At 38.2% G+C, this 19,826-nt stretch overlaps 1 protein-coding gene across 1 annotated transcript in view; it reads right to left on the bottom strand.

The window, feature by feature from the left end:
- Positions 1-19,826, bottom strand: part of nphp4 (nephronophthisis 4) — a 157,909-nt gene that overhangs the window by 59,422 nt on the left and 78,661 nt on the right. The window contains 3 exon segments of the mRNA XM_063881257.1: positions 10,285-10,337; positions 14,829-14,961; positions 15,596-15,814. Of these exon segments, the coding sequence (XP_063737327.1) occupies positions 10,285-10,337; positions 14,829-14,961; positions 15,596-15,814 (405 nt within the window).

Consider the following 19,826-nt stretch of genomic DNA (forward strand, 5'->3'; position numbering starts at 1 on the left):
CATATTCAGCTGCCATTTCAGAACTTGAACTGTTTTGTGATGTTTGCTTTAATGTAAAATGATCACTTCTCTCATGTTCATCTGTAGTCTAGACACATTCAACATCATTGACTTTTTCACAGCACTACTTCATGTTTTAAGTTATTCCTATTGACTTCAAAAATGTTCTTATTCACACATTTTAATTGATTGTTCATTTGATCTTTTGGCTGCACATGGGTCTCCTTAAAAGCCTACCAAGAAAGGGAAACAAATCGTTGCAGGAAGTATTGAGATCCATTAATCATAACCAACTCAAAAGAGAACATGACAGCAGGGAGGTGATGGTGGAGATGTGGAAATGTACCGTGTGCGTCATTGTAGTTCAGGTAATTGCACTTCCCCTTAATGATTGAATGTCGTTGTAACAACGCTGTGAATGGTGTGGACCTATCATTCTTGGTAGGTAATTGGTCAGGCCATCTTAGCACTTTTGTCCTTCACTATTTAAATATATTCTGACACTCAAGTATTAGCGCTTAAATGGTAAGCTTTAGAAAGAAAGCCCTTTGCAGTTTCCTGCTATGTATCTGGTTTTGATAAGCATTGGCAACAAAGTAAGACAAGGGGATTGGAAGTCCCTTCCCTGGCCACCTATGTCCTCTTGGGGGATTCTGTGGCTTTCCCTGGTTTATTAGGAGATACCTCTGAGTGAGTCTGCCCCCAAGGTTCCTCCCAGAAGAGTGTCCACAGGGAGGCGTCTGGGTGGAATCCTGATCGGATAACCCTAACCACATCTTCCGGTTCCCTTTGCAAAGAGCAGCAGTTCTTCTCTGATTCTTTCATTCTGTCCTTAGGTGGAACATCAGACTTCCTTTCAAATAACTTACTTTGGTCTTTTTATCATGGGAATTTCTAATCTGAACTGATGAATATGGCCAGCTACATGTTCCCTAGACTTTCCTACTTCATATTCAAACAGTGTGAGTTAATAATTTGAATTGTAAGCTGCAGTAATTTGGTTACATACCATTTGGTTAACATTTCCAATATCTGGTCCTTCCCATTGTGGAACGTTCCGCTAGAGCAGGGGTGTCCAAACTACGGCCCGGGGACCAAATGCGGCCCGCAGGCCATTTTGAATCGGCCCTCAGCAAATTCTAAAAGTATAATGCAATATGGCCCACAAATTAAACTTATGCTTTTCTTATATTGTACTTCTCAAATATCTATGTTAAAATATATTAATGAGCCCAATTTTCAAATAAATTCAGTCATTTAAAATTTAAAACATTTTCTAACAAATCTTAGTTGATAAAAAAAAGCCCACTCTTCATATTTACTCTTATTATCAGCAATCTGAGGCTTCTGTTTCAAGGAATGAGCTGCCAACAAAATACATGAAGCCCTAAAGACAGATGGGATGTAGGCTGTTCTTTTTTTTTTTCCTGAAAGCGTTTTAAGTATCATGCATTAATCACCTACATTTGATTTGTTTTGCTACCTTATAACTTCACTTTTGAGACAATATTCACCTCTATAAGTGGCCCAGCTCTCCGTATATTTTTCTGTATGTGGCCCTCGGTGAAAAATGTTTGGACACCCCTGCGATAGAGCAACCAGTTATGTATTTTGCCAAAGATGTTTGATCTTGCATCTTACTCGGTGGAACAGAACAGCCTTTTTTGTTGCACACTTCATTATTTAGGCCAATCATTTAGTCAATGCTAACCACTGTTTAATTGTCAAACACAAACAAAAGTAAAAAAACAAATTTGAGATCAATAAGCAGTTACATTTTTAACTGTATTACTCCAAATTTGCGAAGCAGACTTTATCTTGGTAAGAAACCATGAAGCTACATAAATAAAACAGAGAATTATTGGTTTGTAAGCCTTATTGAATCTGCTGGACAACACAAATGGCTCTGGAGAAGTCAATAAAGTGCATTAAACCATATTGAGCAGTAGAAGACGAGTTGTTCAATCATCTGGTGAACTGTTGGACACTTGTATCTTCAGTGCATCTGTTATGCTGAGGACAATACATTGATTAACATTAATCCACTTGGGCCTTGAAAATAGATCAAGCAGACATTCTTATTTATAAAAAAAAAGAACAAGTAAGCAATCCACCCATGTAGACTTTCTGTGTTGATGTAACAGATGTCATGATAAAATACGGAGGATAAGGAAAAATGTAGTGTGATTAGACTGTGTGCTTAAATAAACAGCAGAGAGGTATCGGACCTGTTTTGGGTTAAGGGGTAACTTTAATATGTAGCAACAAGTATAAACCTGTTCCCATCAAAGTTGATAGCCATAAAAATGGACATGATCACTAATCTCTACCTTTCCATTTTATATCTACTTGTAAAGACTAATGTTTTTCTTTGAATTTTATCAGAAAGTAGCTTTAAGGTGGAAAATCATCTTATGTCACACCGTCTGACAGAATCATACTCCGTATCAGCTTGTTCCAAATCTCCATGGAAGATATATGATGTTTACACTGAGTAAAATATTTAGACAGCAGACGGCATGTGTTGGTTGGCTGCACCGTTCCATCAAATGGAAATATTGAAGATCTCTGGTAAGATGTTATGCACATTTCCTTATAAACTCACCCTGAAGAATTGGTCTGCTTGGAAACGTGGGTTTTTTACTAGCTTAAAAAAAAATAAAAGCTCTGAGGGATTGACCAATGTTTAGCTACACAGCTTGAGCTTGCAATGTCTGACCCTTTAAAAAGGTCACACTCACCATGTCTAAAAGATTCAATTATGCAAAGTATTTAATTGAAAAGAAAACACATCAGATATAATGTCTGTTTGTTATCTGTGCAAAAACTAATAAAAAGATTTGTCAAAAAAAAATCAATTTTGGGTAACAGAGTGTTTTGTATTTCGGTGAGATTACAAACATTTGGCCAATCCTACATGGGAATACAAGTATATACAATCATATGATTGGGCTTTATGTGATTCATCTTAACAAACTTAATTCAAGCTGAACACAGCCACTTGTTATGCTCTTGCTTTATTGTTTAAACAATGAAAAGATAGTTGGGGTTCATTTTAAAAGGAACGCTAAATGTCACTGAAACAGAGATTTTAAAGTGGTTGGACTTACACTTGGTAATCATCCGAAAGTGCTGGCCACTCCACAGTCAGTTATGTTAGGTGTAGGCGTAACCCTAAAATGAGCTGTTTCCAGTGTTAGAATTGGCCGTAATGTCCTCACAATTCAAAATGTCCTGAAATGTCAAGTCCAGTGGGCTGTCACAAGTCAGTACTCACAAGTACCACTAAAATGTATCAAATTTTACACACAAACACACACGCATGCATGTGATCTCACATTGAGTCACCACATCCTGCACACAGAGGGTGTGAAAGACACACCACTCACTCCGCATGTGAGGATCTCACCAAGAGAATACGCAGAGGCAATTAGTAGTACCAACGCTGTGGCTGCCAATGTTCTGAACCCAGCCTGTTTGCCCTGACAGCCAAGCAGATCATCTGTTCACATTCTGGCTGCATGAGATCTGCATCTGTGTGTGTGTGTGTGTGTGTGTGTGTGTGTGTGTGTGTGTGTGTGTGCGTGCGTGCGTGCGTGCGTGCGTGCGTGCGTGCGTGCGTGCGTGCGTGCGTGCGTGTCCGAGTCATTACATGTGGGAAAACGTGCGCTGTATTTATTACCCTCCCTTCTTTCTTTTCTGTTTGTAAGCTGGCTTTTAGTGTGTGTATTACGAAGTCCATGAATGTTCATTTGACTGTGTCCTGATTGTCAGTATGTGAGGAGGAGAGAGTGTGACTTACAGTAAAGTAAACCCTATGTCCGCCAAAATGTGTGTGTACATGCAGGTTTTTTTATAAATAGATACAAGACTGCTTTCCTATTGCCGCCATTTACGCCTTTTTTTCTTTTTTTCTAGTGTGTCATGTTGAAATCAGAGATGTGTCAGACCAAAAGCAGGGTTAAAACAAACACAGATTATATATTCTTTATATGTAACATATTCAGTCCCTCTTTCAAACTCTCAACTAATGTTTGTCGATTGGTCAAACGGTTAAAAAACCAACAAAGCCAATCATGATGTGTTTTTTCTTTTTCGGTTGGGTTAGAGTTATATTTGTTAAGTGTTTGACTGGATTTTGGTGGCTTTGGGGATATGTGTGTTTTGTACGTTAATACATTATAATAATTGTCCAAATCACTATTTGTTTTATGTATTATATATCCACCTCATTGTGAGTCATAGCCACGTGTCGAAAAAGGAGAGAACATTGGCGTATCCACCTGGATGTTTCCATCAATGTCGATTGGAGATGGAGCTAATATGAACGATGACTAATGCAGAGAGAATAAATGCCAATTGTAACCTTTCCCACGGAAGACAAAAGCCAGTTGTCAGAGGATGTTTTGTCCAGCGGGAAAGGGGCAAATGAGCCAAGTGCATCATGTGGCTCGAAGAAAGGAAGATAGGGAGAGGCAGGTGTGGTTTGAAAGGGAGATGAGGATCAAGAAGGAGATCCAGTGAGCAAGATGGAGTGATTACTGGAATTAAAGATTAGAACAGTCTAGCACACAAAAGAGGAAAATATTGGAGATCCATGAGAAAGGGGGAGTATCGTGTCAAAGTGTGAACAGTGGAGGTTGGATGTGAATGAGAATGAGCGATAATTGCGTGCGAATATGACGGCAGTAGATGAAAAGGTGAGGATGAGCAAGACTGAGTGAAACGCTTCAGGAAGACATGAGGAACAGTGGATGAATATGTATTTTTAATGAGACATGATTAAACATTACTTTTGGAATGTAAGAGCTTAGCAGTAAGAACAATATCAGACATTTCTGACCAATATTGTGAATTGTAAAAAATGTGGCCTTGATAGTTTAAATATAAAATGTGTACCAAGCAATTCATAAATCATCTGTTGATCTTTCAGAAAAAGAAAAGAAAAAAAGACACTGCCCACACCTATTGCATCAAAGTGTGTTTTTATCACTGACTGAAAGTGCATGCATATTAGCCAGATAATTCCAGTGTTTTTAGGACCTGCCAACTCGCAAATCTGACATAAATTAACGCACAGCCTAGTAGATTTGCAGTTCATGGTGGCCATTATAGCTGATGAAATCAACTGTCACTTCTACAGCTTGTTCTGTTCTGTAAATAAGTAATATTTACGGATATAAGTGCTTAAAAAATCCTATTCTAATACGTCTTGCTTTTGAAGCAACTATGTGTTGATTTGTATTGCAATTTAAGTATATTTATAAGTATTCTTTTACTACAGTATATGGTTTTCGGGAGGCTGTGGCTCAGTGAAGAAGTGTGCCGATCTTCAGATCAGGGGAGAACTGGTTCAATCCCCACTGTGTCCCTGGGCAAGACACTTCACCCCAAATTGCTCCTGTGGGGATTGCCACCAGTATTGAGTGTCCGTAAGTAAACGCTTTTTGGGTAAAAGTGTTATGAAAGTGACATGTAATATAATGTTTTACTACTACAAATATGAGCTCAGTACAACATACAGATTTGGATTAGGTTAGGTTTTGTGCATCAGACACTCTGATGACTGAAATTCAAACGCAATGAATAAAACAGGATGGCCCCATGTAATATTCAATACTGTTGCACCACCTTTTTCACGTGTGCCTGTGGCGATATAGTTTTATTGGGGGCGTCTGTGGTGTGATGATGTGGATCCAACAAAATGTGAAGGCATGTGGTTCCTTGTCAGATTTTAGCAGTTCTAAAATGTATCACTTTGTGAATTTAAGAAATATTTGATTATTCTAACCCTAAATGTAAAATTACTAATGTAGCCGCTTGAACTGTAACCTCTAAGGAGTCATTATCATCAGACAAACATCAGCACTAGCAGAAATCCATTCTAATTTTTCAAGAAAAACTATTGATGCTTTGTTCAACACAACTATCAATCTAAAAATAATTTCCCATGAAGTGGTTACTTCACTTTAAGAATGACAAAAAGGGTTTTGCAATAAACTCTACTCAGTCCTACTCTTTGGAAAAGACATTTGGTTCAAGGCACTGTCTCGGCGTAATAGAGATCTGCATAAATGAGGTCTGACTGAGCCGATGCCAGCTGCCAGATAGCCCTCTGCCTGCAACAAACGGAAACATGACCTCACCTCCGGCCCAGGGGCTACGAGACCACCTGGGTGGACAGAACAAGAGCATGACCCTGAAACATGAGCGCGGCCCCATGTGAGAAATCATCGTCAACACGGGCAAACAAACTCAGCTCCTCTCCCCGAAATGTTGTCTAAAAATACCACGAGATCCTTAGCATTCTGCACCAGGGCAAACCAAGCGTCAAGGATCAATAATTTATGCGAGGAAGAGAAAGTTGTCAGATCCAACAATGCCTAGAGACAGAGCCGGCGTGTTTACGCAGCCATTTCAGAAAAAGGATGCCATTGATTAAGCAGCGTCTGACAGTCATGTTAAAGAGGAAATTATGTTTCCTTCTTAGTCAAACGGGCAACATCTGTCTTAGGAATGAAACAAGTGGATCTTAATTTCTTTGAAAAGGTAGGAAACAAAGATAGGGAGAGAGAGAGGGAGTCTGTGTTCGTGAATTTCGTGAACACCAGAGTCGTGATGAATTGCCGAGCGACTGCCAACAGCAGTGGCTTCACACACTATTTTCTGTTTCATTTCTTTATGCAGAATCCTGGATAGCCCTCAGATAGATATGGATGCAGTGCAAATTGAGCAGCCAAGGCGATAATGACTGATGCTTTTTTTACTCAATATTGGTGTATTAAAGATGATTGGGTTATTAGATGGATTTGTAGTTAACTCAATGCATTAAAAGTGTGTCTAGTCTAGTAACACCACACTACATGTTAGTCTTTTTTAGGGAATACAATTGACACATTTGTAGTTGTGTTTGTAGATAAACAACAATTGTTATTTACACATTACCCCTCCTTTTGCTTTGCTTTGGACTCTACCAACTCCTGGCTCTTTTGCTGCTCAATATTTGACACACAACATTAGCTAGTCACTTTAACCCTTTTGAAAAAAATAAGCTTATGTTTTTAACCCACCAATACCATTTCTAGCAGAGGATTACATATTCTCTCTTTCAAAATTAGCTGGAGGACAAAGTATATTGCATAATGTATTTGGGTGGTTAGTTGATTTGTTTAAAATGTCTTAATTATTCAGAATCCCTTTCAAACTTTCCAACTAGAGTTGGTGGTGGTTGGAACAGTGACAAAAAAGAGGCATTTTTACAATGATGGTTACTGCTGAGTCAAGAGGCTTTGAAGAAAGTACTGTAATTGTATGTTTATATATTAAAATAAATGTCCAAATCCTTCTTCATGTTAATTGGGTTATATTCATTTCAACGTACGCTATACCCTTATGCTGATCTTGACTCTAACTACAGCGGAGACTTTTTTTTCTTGGGCATAAATTCTGCTGGCAACCTTTGACACTAAAGACAGAAGCCAGATGTCGGCCCTTTGATGATGATGGGATTTCATATTACTAATCATATTTATGTGCTCAAGAATACCAAAACAATGTGCTAAATGAGGATAAAACCCCTCATTAATGCAACAGGAAATTGCAGAATTACCTGATCATGTTCATACATTGTCAATAGGAGCCAAACCATTCAAAATGTTCCGAAGATATTATGTAATTGAAAGCAATGAACTGTTATGCTGTAACTGCAACAGTGGCCCCCAAAAATGAAAAATCAGCATATCTTTACTGTTTTACAATGTGTGCTTCTCTTCTGATGCTTTTAAATGCTCATTTTGGGAAATGTGGTCACAATATAACCATAGAACCTGCCTGTTTGGAATGTTTTAGGAATAAAGAAATGAGAGACCTTTGCGCTCACAGTGGTATTTCCTACTAAGCACCCCCATCTTAAATGTCATCCCGTTCTGCCCAGTATGACCACAGCCTTTCCTGTTAGCCACTTGGAGCTGCCCGCTAGCAGGCTTTCACTGCCCTCAGTGCTTAATCAAAATGAGGGTTGGTTTATAGAGTTCATGGGTGCAGCGCTCCCACAGCTCCAAGCCCCTGTTGGTTCACATTTTAAAAATGAGTCGACAATACAAACTGCGGCTCGTTTGGCCTAGAGAGTTCACACTGAAACAGACCTGATCTTTCTCCTCCTCCGCTCTGTGGCACAATGTTAGTGCGTGTGTGTATGTGTGTGTTTGAGTGTGTGTGTGTGTGTGTGTGTGTGTGTGTGTGTGTGTGTGTGTGTGTGTGTGTGTGTGTGTGTGTGTGTGTGTGTGTGTGTGTGTGTGTGTGTGTGTGTGTGTGTGTGTGTGTGTGTGTGTGTGTGTGTGTGTGTGTGTGTGTGTGTGTGCCTCATCCTGAGAGTGAGCAGCATCCATCACTACAACCAGTCTCTGCTGGCAACTCCACTCAGGCTGAGGGATGATGGCAACGGTAGTTTAGCTCAGGACACACAGACACACACAGCAACACACACTGCTGGTATATGTTAGATATGGTACATGTCTGTATATTAATAAGAATGGTATGATTCAGTTTCCTTACATATTGGCTGGATGATCATGATGCATTTAATTATATTATGTTTTAGAATGGATCAATGTTAAATGAGTTGCCTGTAAGAAGCGTACACTGACATAATGTGACATTTAATGTGATTTAACGCAGCTACGCATGATCATTATTATCAGTATATCTAATTTCTCGGGTTTCTGTTTGATTTTTAACCATTCCCTCATTGACACACAGATCTCTTGTTGTCTTTTACCAAGAATACCATTTCAAATAGACACACACTTCATAGTTTTCCCCATTGCCAAACTAGCTGCATACATATTCAGTAACACTCTGGCTGCAGGATATTTTGAAAGACCCTATCGTTCTTTAATCTCATACAGATGAGATTAAAGAATTATAAGAATGCCAATAACGCTTCTTAATCACATTGTTGCAGAGAGATCTGGGACACGTTATGCTTTCATTTCTTGACATTTAAAAATATTATATAAGCTTGACCTGCAATTTATGTCCACAAACCAGAGCATGACTGTAGGTTCGTCAAGATGAATGATTTTTCTTTAAAGAGCACAGAATGGGAGATGTATTGTTGTAAAGCTACAGGGAACTGCTAGAAGGGCTTCCTGTTCCTGTCATGCAGCCTGTCCCTCCAGGTCAGCAGTAACTGAACCCTGACCTAGAGGGGAGACATGTTCTGCGTTACCATATGAGGTACATTAAAGACTCTGAAAACGTTATTTCTATGGATTGAAAGGGTTAAAATGTAGATCTATTGATGAATTGGTGTTTGATTCTAGCTTTTACATGCATTTATAAATGATAGCATAAGAATTGGCTTCAATTTAGGAAGCAAATGATTTATTTTCAATAGATTAAGATTTCTTTCTGCTAAATCCATTCGTTTTCCAGGCAAAAAGAAACCTCCTTAAAATGTATTAATTCATGTCTTGGGTTTTAAGCCAAAAGAAATTTCTTATTATTATTTAATTTGTCTGTCAATACTCTAAAATCACTTTTTTTTTTTAGATGTTGATTTCAAATAAAGCTGGTTGTACTTGACAAACGACTTAAAGCTTTACTAATCAATACTGTTATGTCAGTGAAGTTCAGACTTAGATATAATTTATTCCTCCCAAAGCAGTGAAATTGAAAATGCATCAACAGCAAAAGGAAAAGTGCAGAAGTAAAAAAAAAGTAGGCTGAACTGAAAAAAGAAAAGGTAAAATCAAATAAAAGTACACAATTATGGTAAAAAATGTTAGCATTTTAAAGTAAGTGAAGTAGCAGAAAGTAATGCTAAAAAATAGTAAATGTTTAAAAATGGCAAACTTAAAACTGCAGAAAGACTAAATTGATGACCAGCTGGAGAGACTTTTAACAGCAGCTATTCAGAAAAACCAAGACAAAGCACAGGTGAGGTTTCTTTGTGAGAAAAATCCCAAATTATGTTAATCTTGTGTCTGCTAGTTAAATAGACCGTTATTAAACTAATATGTTGGGTGTTGTATTTTCAGCTTGTCCCGCTGTGGCAACAAAGAAATCCCCCAATGCAGCTTTAAATGACACATGATTAGCAAAAGTGATCCCATGTGGACTCCCTGATAGCCGGATTTAAAACTGAAGTGTTGAGGAATTAGTACAACGGCTGCTAAAATGCTTCGGGTTTTCAGTGAGAAAGTTTGAACTTTAGTTAAAGTCCTTTTGTGTCATATCACCAGAGTCACTTATTTAAGTTGAGTAGGTCAGGAAGTGTCTTACCCCGGGGCCTTGAGGAGAATCTGGAGGAGAAGCTGGCAGAATATTTCTTTGACCTGAAAAACACAAAATAAAAGAAGATTAGGACAACTTTATGTTTACCTTGTAGGTGTAAACTAAGTTTAATTGTCATCCCTTTTTCTTCTTGTTGTCTTTATTAGTATATTAATGCAAATAACTCCAGTACAATCCAGTACAGTAAGTCATTGTAATGTCTTTCAATTGCCCTGCGTACCTGGAAGCACTACTAATTGTAAGTGCGGTAAGACATTTTAATGGAATATCAGCTTGTGAGGGGGGGAATGAGAGTTGACAGTTAAATGTCATTGCTGATTGCTTTCTTGCTGATTGGATTTTCAGTCAGGTAGCACTCCAAGGTATAAAGTAAATGAATGTACTGTGACAATGTGTAGTACATAACTTCAGCAAATAACTCCAATGAACACCGGGGTACCAAAACTACGTATCGCTTACAAATCTCTTCCAATTTCATACAGATCAGGAGGCAGACTCAGATGTCACACTGAGTTTAAAGTCTCACAATGTTTTTTTGGTTAGTAGTCATGGTAATGCTGAAATGAAACGGTTTTCCGGCATCTGTTTGTCCTCCTCTCCCACTCTTTCGCGCTCTCAGTGCTGGGCTTGACTGGCCTTTTGGAAATTGCTTCAGTTGCCCGGGGTGTCTTAATGTAGCTCCCATCTGTTCAGACTACATGCACACAGAGTGGACACGGAGCAAAACTGGCTCTTTGTCACAAATGTGCTCTGGCATCCCCTTCCCCCGGCGGCCATTTTGTTTTTAAGGGCCTTTCTGTTTCCTCACCGTTTTTTTATGTCTCGCCTGTGGCAAATGTGTTTCTCCTCATTAGCTGGACTGACATGCACTGGCTGTTGATTTGTGATCAGTGAGAGGACTTTTTTTGACAGATGAGCAAACTAGCGACGTACGTTCAGATATAAGATTTGATATATGCACAAGAAGCTATAGAAGTATACATTTAAATATGTAAATAGGATGCATCATTAAAACTCATTAATGAGAATATGTGTCAAAACAGCGAGATCCCCTCCATATTTTATCCCTCTGATGAGCGATAGTCATGTAAACAACCAGGGTTTCTGCAGCTGAATTATGCATTAAGGAAAATGTATGGGCTGGATGAAAATGTCCACCCTCCAAGTTATTCATGAAAGATCATAAATAACTTGAGAGGTTTCACACTTGCCTTGTCTACTTTTCCCCCTGCAATGTAGTAAATCTGCTGTCGTTTGAGATCCCATATTCCCGCCATTCCACATCTCTTGACCTCCCCTGCTGACCGGTCCAACCTTTTCCATCTCCCCAATACCACACAATACCCCAACAAATGCATAACAGCTTTAAATCTGCATTCTTTTTTGAAAAGGTGACCCACTGGTTTACCAAAATGTGTCAGATTTTGTAGAAGTCTATGAGAAAATATGATCAGCTTCTTATTTGATTAAATATCCCAGTAACCATTTTCCTTACATGTGTATTGTCTCATACAATATTATTATGTCTTCTTTAAAACAGTATGACATATTGTATGAACTAAGAGTAAAATGATGAGTTTGGTTGTTGACCATATTTTTGTCTTTTAACTTTAACCCTTTCAAACTTATGGATGATGTTACTGTGACTTCTTCAATTTATATACAGTCTATGGTTAATCCCTGCCAGATTATCATGTGTCTTTCTGAGTTACAGACGTGTTCTGTGCCTGCCTTAAGTATACCTGTTATGACCCCCGGCCTTCCTTTTGATCTCATGCCCTCCAGGCTGATTCCCTATTGGGTAAGTTTGCCTCATACCACCTGCCTGCCTTGTTTCGACTATTGACCTTAAACAAACTTTTTATTTTACCGGTCTATTACTGGTCTGAGAGTTGTGCTTCTTCAGTTCACATTAAGGATGCATGAGAAACATTTATCAACTTTTTTCAGTAGCAAACAATTATTCATTCAAAATATTTCACATTTTTTGTATTTTAGGAAGAAATAATAACCTGAACTTTATGCACACCAGAGGGTAAGAAAGGCTTGGGTGTGTTATGCAAAGATGGAGGATTAATATTGGATAGCTGTGACTAAACCAAGTTGAACTGACACTTCTATTCTTAATAACATCAATAATGCTTCAAATGTATTTTTTCTACGAATGTATACCGAAAAGCATATGGCAATTTGCACCTGTGATGTCATCCTTAGAAAGTGTGAAGAAAGTCCACACCAGTTAAAACATGTTTTGATCTTTGGTTAGTGCACTGTGCTTGTTCTACGTCCTATTTTGGTTTATTGGCGGATCGCAACCCATTTTTACTGCCACCAAGGCTACATTTGTTAAATCAATGAAAGCAACCTGGCTTTGCAATATCTACTGATAATTTATTGGCTATAATTCCGTGTGAGGGTTAGGGTTAACAAGAGGTAACAAGTGGATTGTTTTTCTTCTATCAAATAGCTGGTTCAATGTGAAGCGCAGATAGCGTTCAATATGAATAAGTAAACATGCATCAAAGGCAATAATTACATACAGTATTTCATACTAGCTTTGAATGACTTATTGGTCTAAATGAGCTATCTGGAATGAAAAGCAGCAGTCCTACTGGCATATCCATGTGCTGACAACCATAAACAAAGAGACGGATGGTAAAGGTGCTGATATGAAGGAATGACAGAGATTCATGACATCATTTTTGCCTAAAATCATTCAGGCTTCTTGGGCGAATCTCTGAGGACAAGTCAGTTATTAGAATATGGGCAAAAGTTTTTTCTACACATCTACGAAGTAGGCCCTGATCAACGCTGTTCTTCTCTCCTAAGATAAGTTAACGGCATCATTAGGGGGGAAATCATCGAGAACACAACTGGGGTCTACTCAAGTTCTCTCTGCTGTCACTGGGATTGAGTGGCTGTGTGTAGTGTTTACTACACTTTTAATCAACTCCCCGACGGACACAGAAGAAATCAGCAGCTAGGGTTTTAGTCAGAGATGCAGACGGTAGCTCGTCATTTATATCTGGCTGTGAGGGGGAAGTGAAATATTTAACCAGAACTTTGTTTCAGCAGGAAACCTCTTTAAAACTTGGGGTTCCTGAGTTATTTTTGGACAGATATTGTGGAACAGTCATGCCGAATTGCGAGCGGCGGAATATAAATGACTTCGCTAGAAGAATTCAGCAGCAGACAGCATTTTCTTCTTAAATCCCTGCAATGGATGTGGCAGGTGTGTGATGTTGGTGATTGGTTTTCAAATGCACACTGAAGCTGTTCTGCTGCAATTATGTCACTTGTATGGATAAAATGTCATCATCACATTGACATATTTCAATTAACAACAGTCATGTAATTTGGGATATTTTTAAATCAGGTAGTTTAAAATAAAGAGCCAAAACTCATTCACATTTAATATGCAATCTAAATGTCAAAACAGTATAATCACAAATAGTGTTTTAGAAAAAGCAAAGTTGAACGGGATACTGAAAATAATTAATTTAATTTAAATAATTGTAATGAACATAACACTAACAGTGATTAACTCCTTTTGGTTGCGGTGAGCAGGTGATCAAATTGTTTTTTGATTACAGTATAAATGTTTTTTAGAAGATTTAGACAAAGAAATAAGGGTTGAAGAAGACTATTTCAATATGTATAACAATCAATACACTTTACAAGGCTCTTGTTAATTAAAACATGAAGATCATAGAGAATCCAATTCTTACACAGACAGCACTGAAATCTTTTTTTTCATATAGTATGATAGTGATTATATGGCCCAACATTTATACACAACTGGGCAGAAACACCAGGTTTGAACTAAATGAATAGACATTCAGAAAGAATGGAAAACATTTGAGAGGGATAGAGCGGGAGATAAAGCGACGACTTAAAAATCAATCCCATCGAAAACATCTGTTCTTTGCTCCATCCAAAGTTTAATTGTTCACATGCTATCGCTGAATCAAATTCAAGAAAAATACCAACAATATTGCTATTGGTACTTTTAGAAGCCTAATTTAGCCAGTATTTAAAGTTAAAACCCTTTATGTATTAGTTTATGTTCAAGGTAAAGTTCTGTTCTTAGAGGATACATTAGCATGAAGAGGCTAAATAAGTCTCGTTCAAGATCAAGAGGTCCTACTGGACTGCCAAAGTCTTCTCCTAGCACTTACGAGTTTATCCCTTTATTCCCCTCAGACCCCAATCATGAAACGTGCTAATCATGCAGAGAGCAGGTGCTGCAATTGAGATAAACGGCAGAGGTGGGGGCTGCATCGTATGCAGAGGACGGGCTGGGTTGTTGCTTAGAACTTCGCCTGATTACACCTGGGTGTTGTTGCACAAAACAATTTGCAGTAGTGGACCATATTCTTTCTGGTCCAATAAACAAGAATTAGAAAAAGAAATGAGGGTAGTTTTTAAGCAGTAAAGAGCACCTCACCTTATTCTTGGAGAGAAAATTACCCTTTCCAAGAAATGAATTTATGTGCTTAGAAAGTCATTATGGATTACATGATGATATTTACCCTGCAAAGGTGATGAAGGTGATCTCCTCTGACGTGACACTTCCTCCTGCTTTGTCCTCAGAGACGCTTTTGGGCTGGATGCCTTCCTCTCCAGGCTGGACGACAGCCGAAACGTCATGTTATCCTTTTGCTCCTTGAGAGGAGAAAGTTTCACACATTAGGGATTAAACAGATATGGAGGGACGCACACAACTGGAATGGATGATCTGGCAGCGGCTAAGAAGACGGTGACGTGGAGTTATTGTCAAATATCTGTGTGAAAGTCACAGCTGAGGTGCGAAAAGTGAAGTCATCACATGGTGACAAATTTTGCACCCTTTGGAATGTTTGATACTGTCGCAAAAAAGATGTGACTTTCAGGAAAGTCTTTGTCTACAAGTGTGAATTAAACCGTGATGATTATTCACAACGTAGAGCTTTGAAGGCCGATGTCATCTTGACTGTTACATCTATTCTTACACTTATATTCAATTTAATTTAGCTGACTTTTATCAAAGCAACTTACAACAAAGTGCAATCAACCTTGAAGACAAAAATCGAAAAAGCATTTGATTTGTTTTCCCTTTATTTCACTTGGTTGATACAGACAACAGATCCTACTGTAATTTACGACATCATCTCAAAGAATGGTAGAATGATACATGCTGTGATTATTATGTCTTTAGAGAAAGCATCTATGGGAGTGCTCGCAACAACACTGTGTTGTAACCACGTTTTAAAATGTATTTTTTTATGACAGAGACATGCCTCCGCTGCTATGGTGTTACCTGAGCACTGCCTCGAGGCGAGAGGGTGACAGGACTCTGGGTTTTGGCAGACATCTCCGTGCTGTAGACCATGACTCCATGAGGGTTTGGTTTTGCACCTCCTTGCAAAACAATCTGTATTTCTTCCCCTTTCCAGTCAACCGGCCCCTGGAAGGGGAACCAGATCCCCCAACGAACGCACTGCAAGAAGGCCGCTCGGGATGTGGAAGTGGCAGACAGCTGTGTGACCAAAAACAGAAACAAGATCATAATTAGAGGACATTTAGACACTGACGAGATAATTACTGTGTTTATGTATGGAAACATCCTTGAATCACCTTTTCGAAACTCCACAGGGCAGTATAATAACGTTCAAAGCAATATAAAACTCTTAGCAGAACTTTCTTTCCGTCATTAGAGGTATGGAACAAGGATTTTAGAGAACATTTGTTTAATGTGCATCATTTTTTTTCCCCCAAAATGTGTTTATTGAAATTTTTCTCAAGACACAAATAACCCACAATAAAAAACACAAGCACTAACTGCAAAATAAAAGAAAGGGAGATGAGGGGGAAAAAATGATGGCACACACATTGGTACAGAGGTTAAAGGGTGGTATGGCATACTTATGCCCTCTGGATCTATGGAGGGGGATATCACTTTAGGGCATTGAGAAATTCTGGGCCCTTAAAAAAGTCCAAAAAGGAAGTCCACATTTTTTCAAACAGAGTATATTTTCCTTTCATTGAATATGTTATTGTTTCCATTGTTAAATGTGCATCATTTTATTTCAAACAAGACAACCATAGTGCCATCACAAGCATGTAACAAAATAAAAATACTGCAAAATAACTATTTGATAAACATCTTATGTCACCAAATCCAATAAAAAAGTAATCCAGTTACATGTTATTTATACAGCCCAATAATAGAATGTTTTACATTTGCAAGTTTTAGGCAAATTATAAATCAATTTATTTGATATAGAAGAACATTGGAAATGGTTTATGTGTTAAAAAAAACTCTAAATAAAAATAATTATACATTTTCATTACATTATACAATTCCCATGATTTAATGTTGTCACTAAATTGATTATTAAAAGCTTTACACTTCCACTGTGTACTTGTTGTTGTTGGCCTGATTTTAATCCACTCACAACTGACCTATCAATGAATTCCCCCACAGAAAGTGATTGTTTAATAATAGCAACTACATTTAGGAGCCACAGAACTGACAAGCTTTGGATTCCTCCAGTCCTTCTTAGTGAGTGTGGGTTTATTGATGGGAGTCTTTTTTATTGCCTTTAAATACAAATAAAATATTGAGGAATGGATCAGACTGTGTGACATAAACCTATAATATTAGCTTGGTAATGTTAGCATTATAAACTTCACCATAAGGCAAATTGTTCGCATATCGCTGTAACAACATTATTAAGTCGGGTCGTCCTCCAGGAATTACTGACAAATTGGCTGCAATCGCATGTATACCACTGCATACACATAAAGTTGATGTGTTTCCATCTCACAATGGCTTTAAATTTGAATTTGCTTTGGGTTTTTCAAGCTGTATGCCACATAAAAATAACGGTCCAACCAACAGAGCAGCAGTAAGAGTAAATTTGATGAATGTGTATGTTGGCAGGAGTCTTACGTTGGGTCAGTGGGACACGCCAGGTACCAGGAACCCTAAAACGCCCATTTCCAAAAGTAGTTTTGAACAAAGTTAATGTATGGATCATAGGTGAAAAAAATAATATTCTGAAGGTGGCTTTGAGAAGTTTCTCTAGATGTTTGAAATAGCGTCTTTTACTTAAATGTATTCAATGTGTTAAAACAATTTTTACAAGCTTATACAAAATTGAAAATCTGATTTACAAAAACTGGAGTCGGTAGATTGTTCCTTTATTAGTATAGGTGCTATTTCAGTACCATGCCGCTCTTTTAAAAACACGTGTGGCACCATGCAGCTTCAGGGTTTCTGAGGACAGTCGTTCACAGCATGGCACAGCAGCAGCTTGCAGTATGATGAAAACCCTTAATTAAGTAGATCATTCCCTAGCTATTGCATTTATAGGGTTCATTCAGGTATGTTATTTGTTTAGGTCGAAGTGCAAATTATTTCTATATCACTGGTGTGCAACTTTCAAAACTAAATCACTGCCTTTGCTTTACTACTGTAACTAAATCTCTAGGTACTCAATCATGTGAATTATTTTGAGAGCAAAGTGAAAATGTACTACAGAGCTTTGAAACTAAAGCAGTTTAGAGGGTTGGTATATCATCTCCACAGAGAATGATATGTGGTCAAATCATTAGGGGCTTACATTGTAGGTCATATGTAGAGTTGAAAAGCAGTTTGTTGTGTTTGAACATGATTTAATATCATTCCTATTGCACATCTATAGTACTCCAGTCATCCAAGGAAGAGTCAAAAATAATTGTATTTCAAATCTTCCACATGGGACTGGGGGCTTTGCTGAATCGAATAATAAACTGGTCGGCTTCAGACAATTGTAATCAGTCATATGTGGGACAGTATAGAATACACAACCAGCCCGCTAGTCCACAGCGTTTCAAGACAAAGTGGAACATTTAATGGTTCGCTCATAGCTTACAATTCCCCCGAGCACTTTGTTTTTCATCGTGCAATACCATAATCCAATCCAATAGTTCATCGTTGATATAAATATCATCTGTATTCTAAATGCCATGCAGGCTCCATAGGGTGGTATTATGGAAAAAAGGAACTGCCTGCAGTAGTCTTAAAGCAGATTGTCCCAACAGAGATCTATAAGTGCAGTTCAAGCATGAAATTCAACTTCCTTAAGCGATGATACAGCCCCATCAAATTGCAACGTTCTAAAGATTTGTTGAGGAGCATTTTCACTTTTTTTCGATGGATGGGCTGGGAATAGGCTGAAGAGGGAGGGGTATAACATTAAGGCTGGGTGTCGGTACACTATACCATAAAAGATAGTGCCGGAAGTAACCCAGTACCAATGGTGTTGAATCTTCTCCAGTTAACATTGCTTGCATTTAATCCTTTTTACCAAGGTCTAGAATAAAGAATATTTGTAGTTCTTGCAGCTGATTATCGCAATTAAAGGGTTCTTGTCATTGGTCCACCACTGCAGCGGACACAAGATATACATTGTATAAACAATCCTTTTGGGGCAGCAGTGGTTCAGTCGAAAGGGACTTGGCCTTAGAACCAAAGGGTTGCCGATTCATGTCCTGAGTGGGGCCAGTTCACCTCCTTGGCCCTGCCGAGGTGCCCTAGAACAAGGCACCAAACCCTTAATCACCTCCTGGCGCCAGACATACTGGCAGCCTGTTCGCTCCGACATCTCTCCGTCTATGTGAATTATACTGTATGTGTGTATGTATGAATATTCAGACCTACTGTGTATAGTTCCCGTGCGTGTGCGTGTGCATTGTACTGAGGGAACACCTGAATTTTCCATTGGATATCAAACAAAGGTTCATCTTCTTTTTCTTTTTTTAACATTTAGCACTTTCCAAATTTAATTGTGGTAAAATGATTTAATTCACATAATGGGCATCGAGTAAACAAAAAGTAGAAAGATGTGTCACGTAAAGTTATCTTTTGCTAGTGACGTTGCTTTAAAGGTATTCGTATTGGTACTGGCATTGCAAAAAAGTTTCTTATGTTGATAAATATGAAATTTGTGTACGGCTGAGGTTTGTAAACTGCAAGAAATGGCCATGTGATTAAGTGCTTTATGGTCTGTCAAGGTAACGGATGGCAGCAGTGAAATAGTGTCAAATCTTGACAGACATGGAAGTCTCTTAAAGCACATGTGAAAACGAATAGGTCGGAAAATATTTATATTTTGATAAAAGATATAACGTTTTTTTATCAAAGTTGTATTTAATTACCGCAAAAAGAAAACATTCTACTCTTCACTTGTTTTGCCACGGTTTACCTTTTGTTTGAAAGCCTGAGGCAACACACATGAGCAATATAAATAGCAGTTAATATTACAGAAAAGAGAAATGATTACTAGTTTAGTGGTTTTATGAGAACAAGGCAAGGTAAGTTTATTTATATAGCACCTTTCAACACAAGGCAATTCAAAGTGCTTTACAAACATGAAAGACATTAAGAGCAGTAAAAAATAGTGCAGTATAAACACATTATAAAACGGCATTTGAAAACAGTCAAACCAACAGGTTGTCTATTAAGCCAGCGCTATTGGAACTTAAGTATCATATTGAGTTACAGA

The sequence above is a fragment of the Eleginops maclovinus genome, chromosome 1, assembly GCF_036324505.1.
Source record: "Eleginops maclovinus isolate JMC-PN-2008 ecotype Puerto Natales chromosome 1, JC_Emac_rtc_rv5, whole genome shotgun sequence".
NCBI classification, from domain to species: Eukaryota; Metazoa; Chordata; class Actinopteri; order Perciformes; family Eleginopidae; genus Eleginops; species Eleginops maclovinus.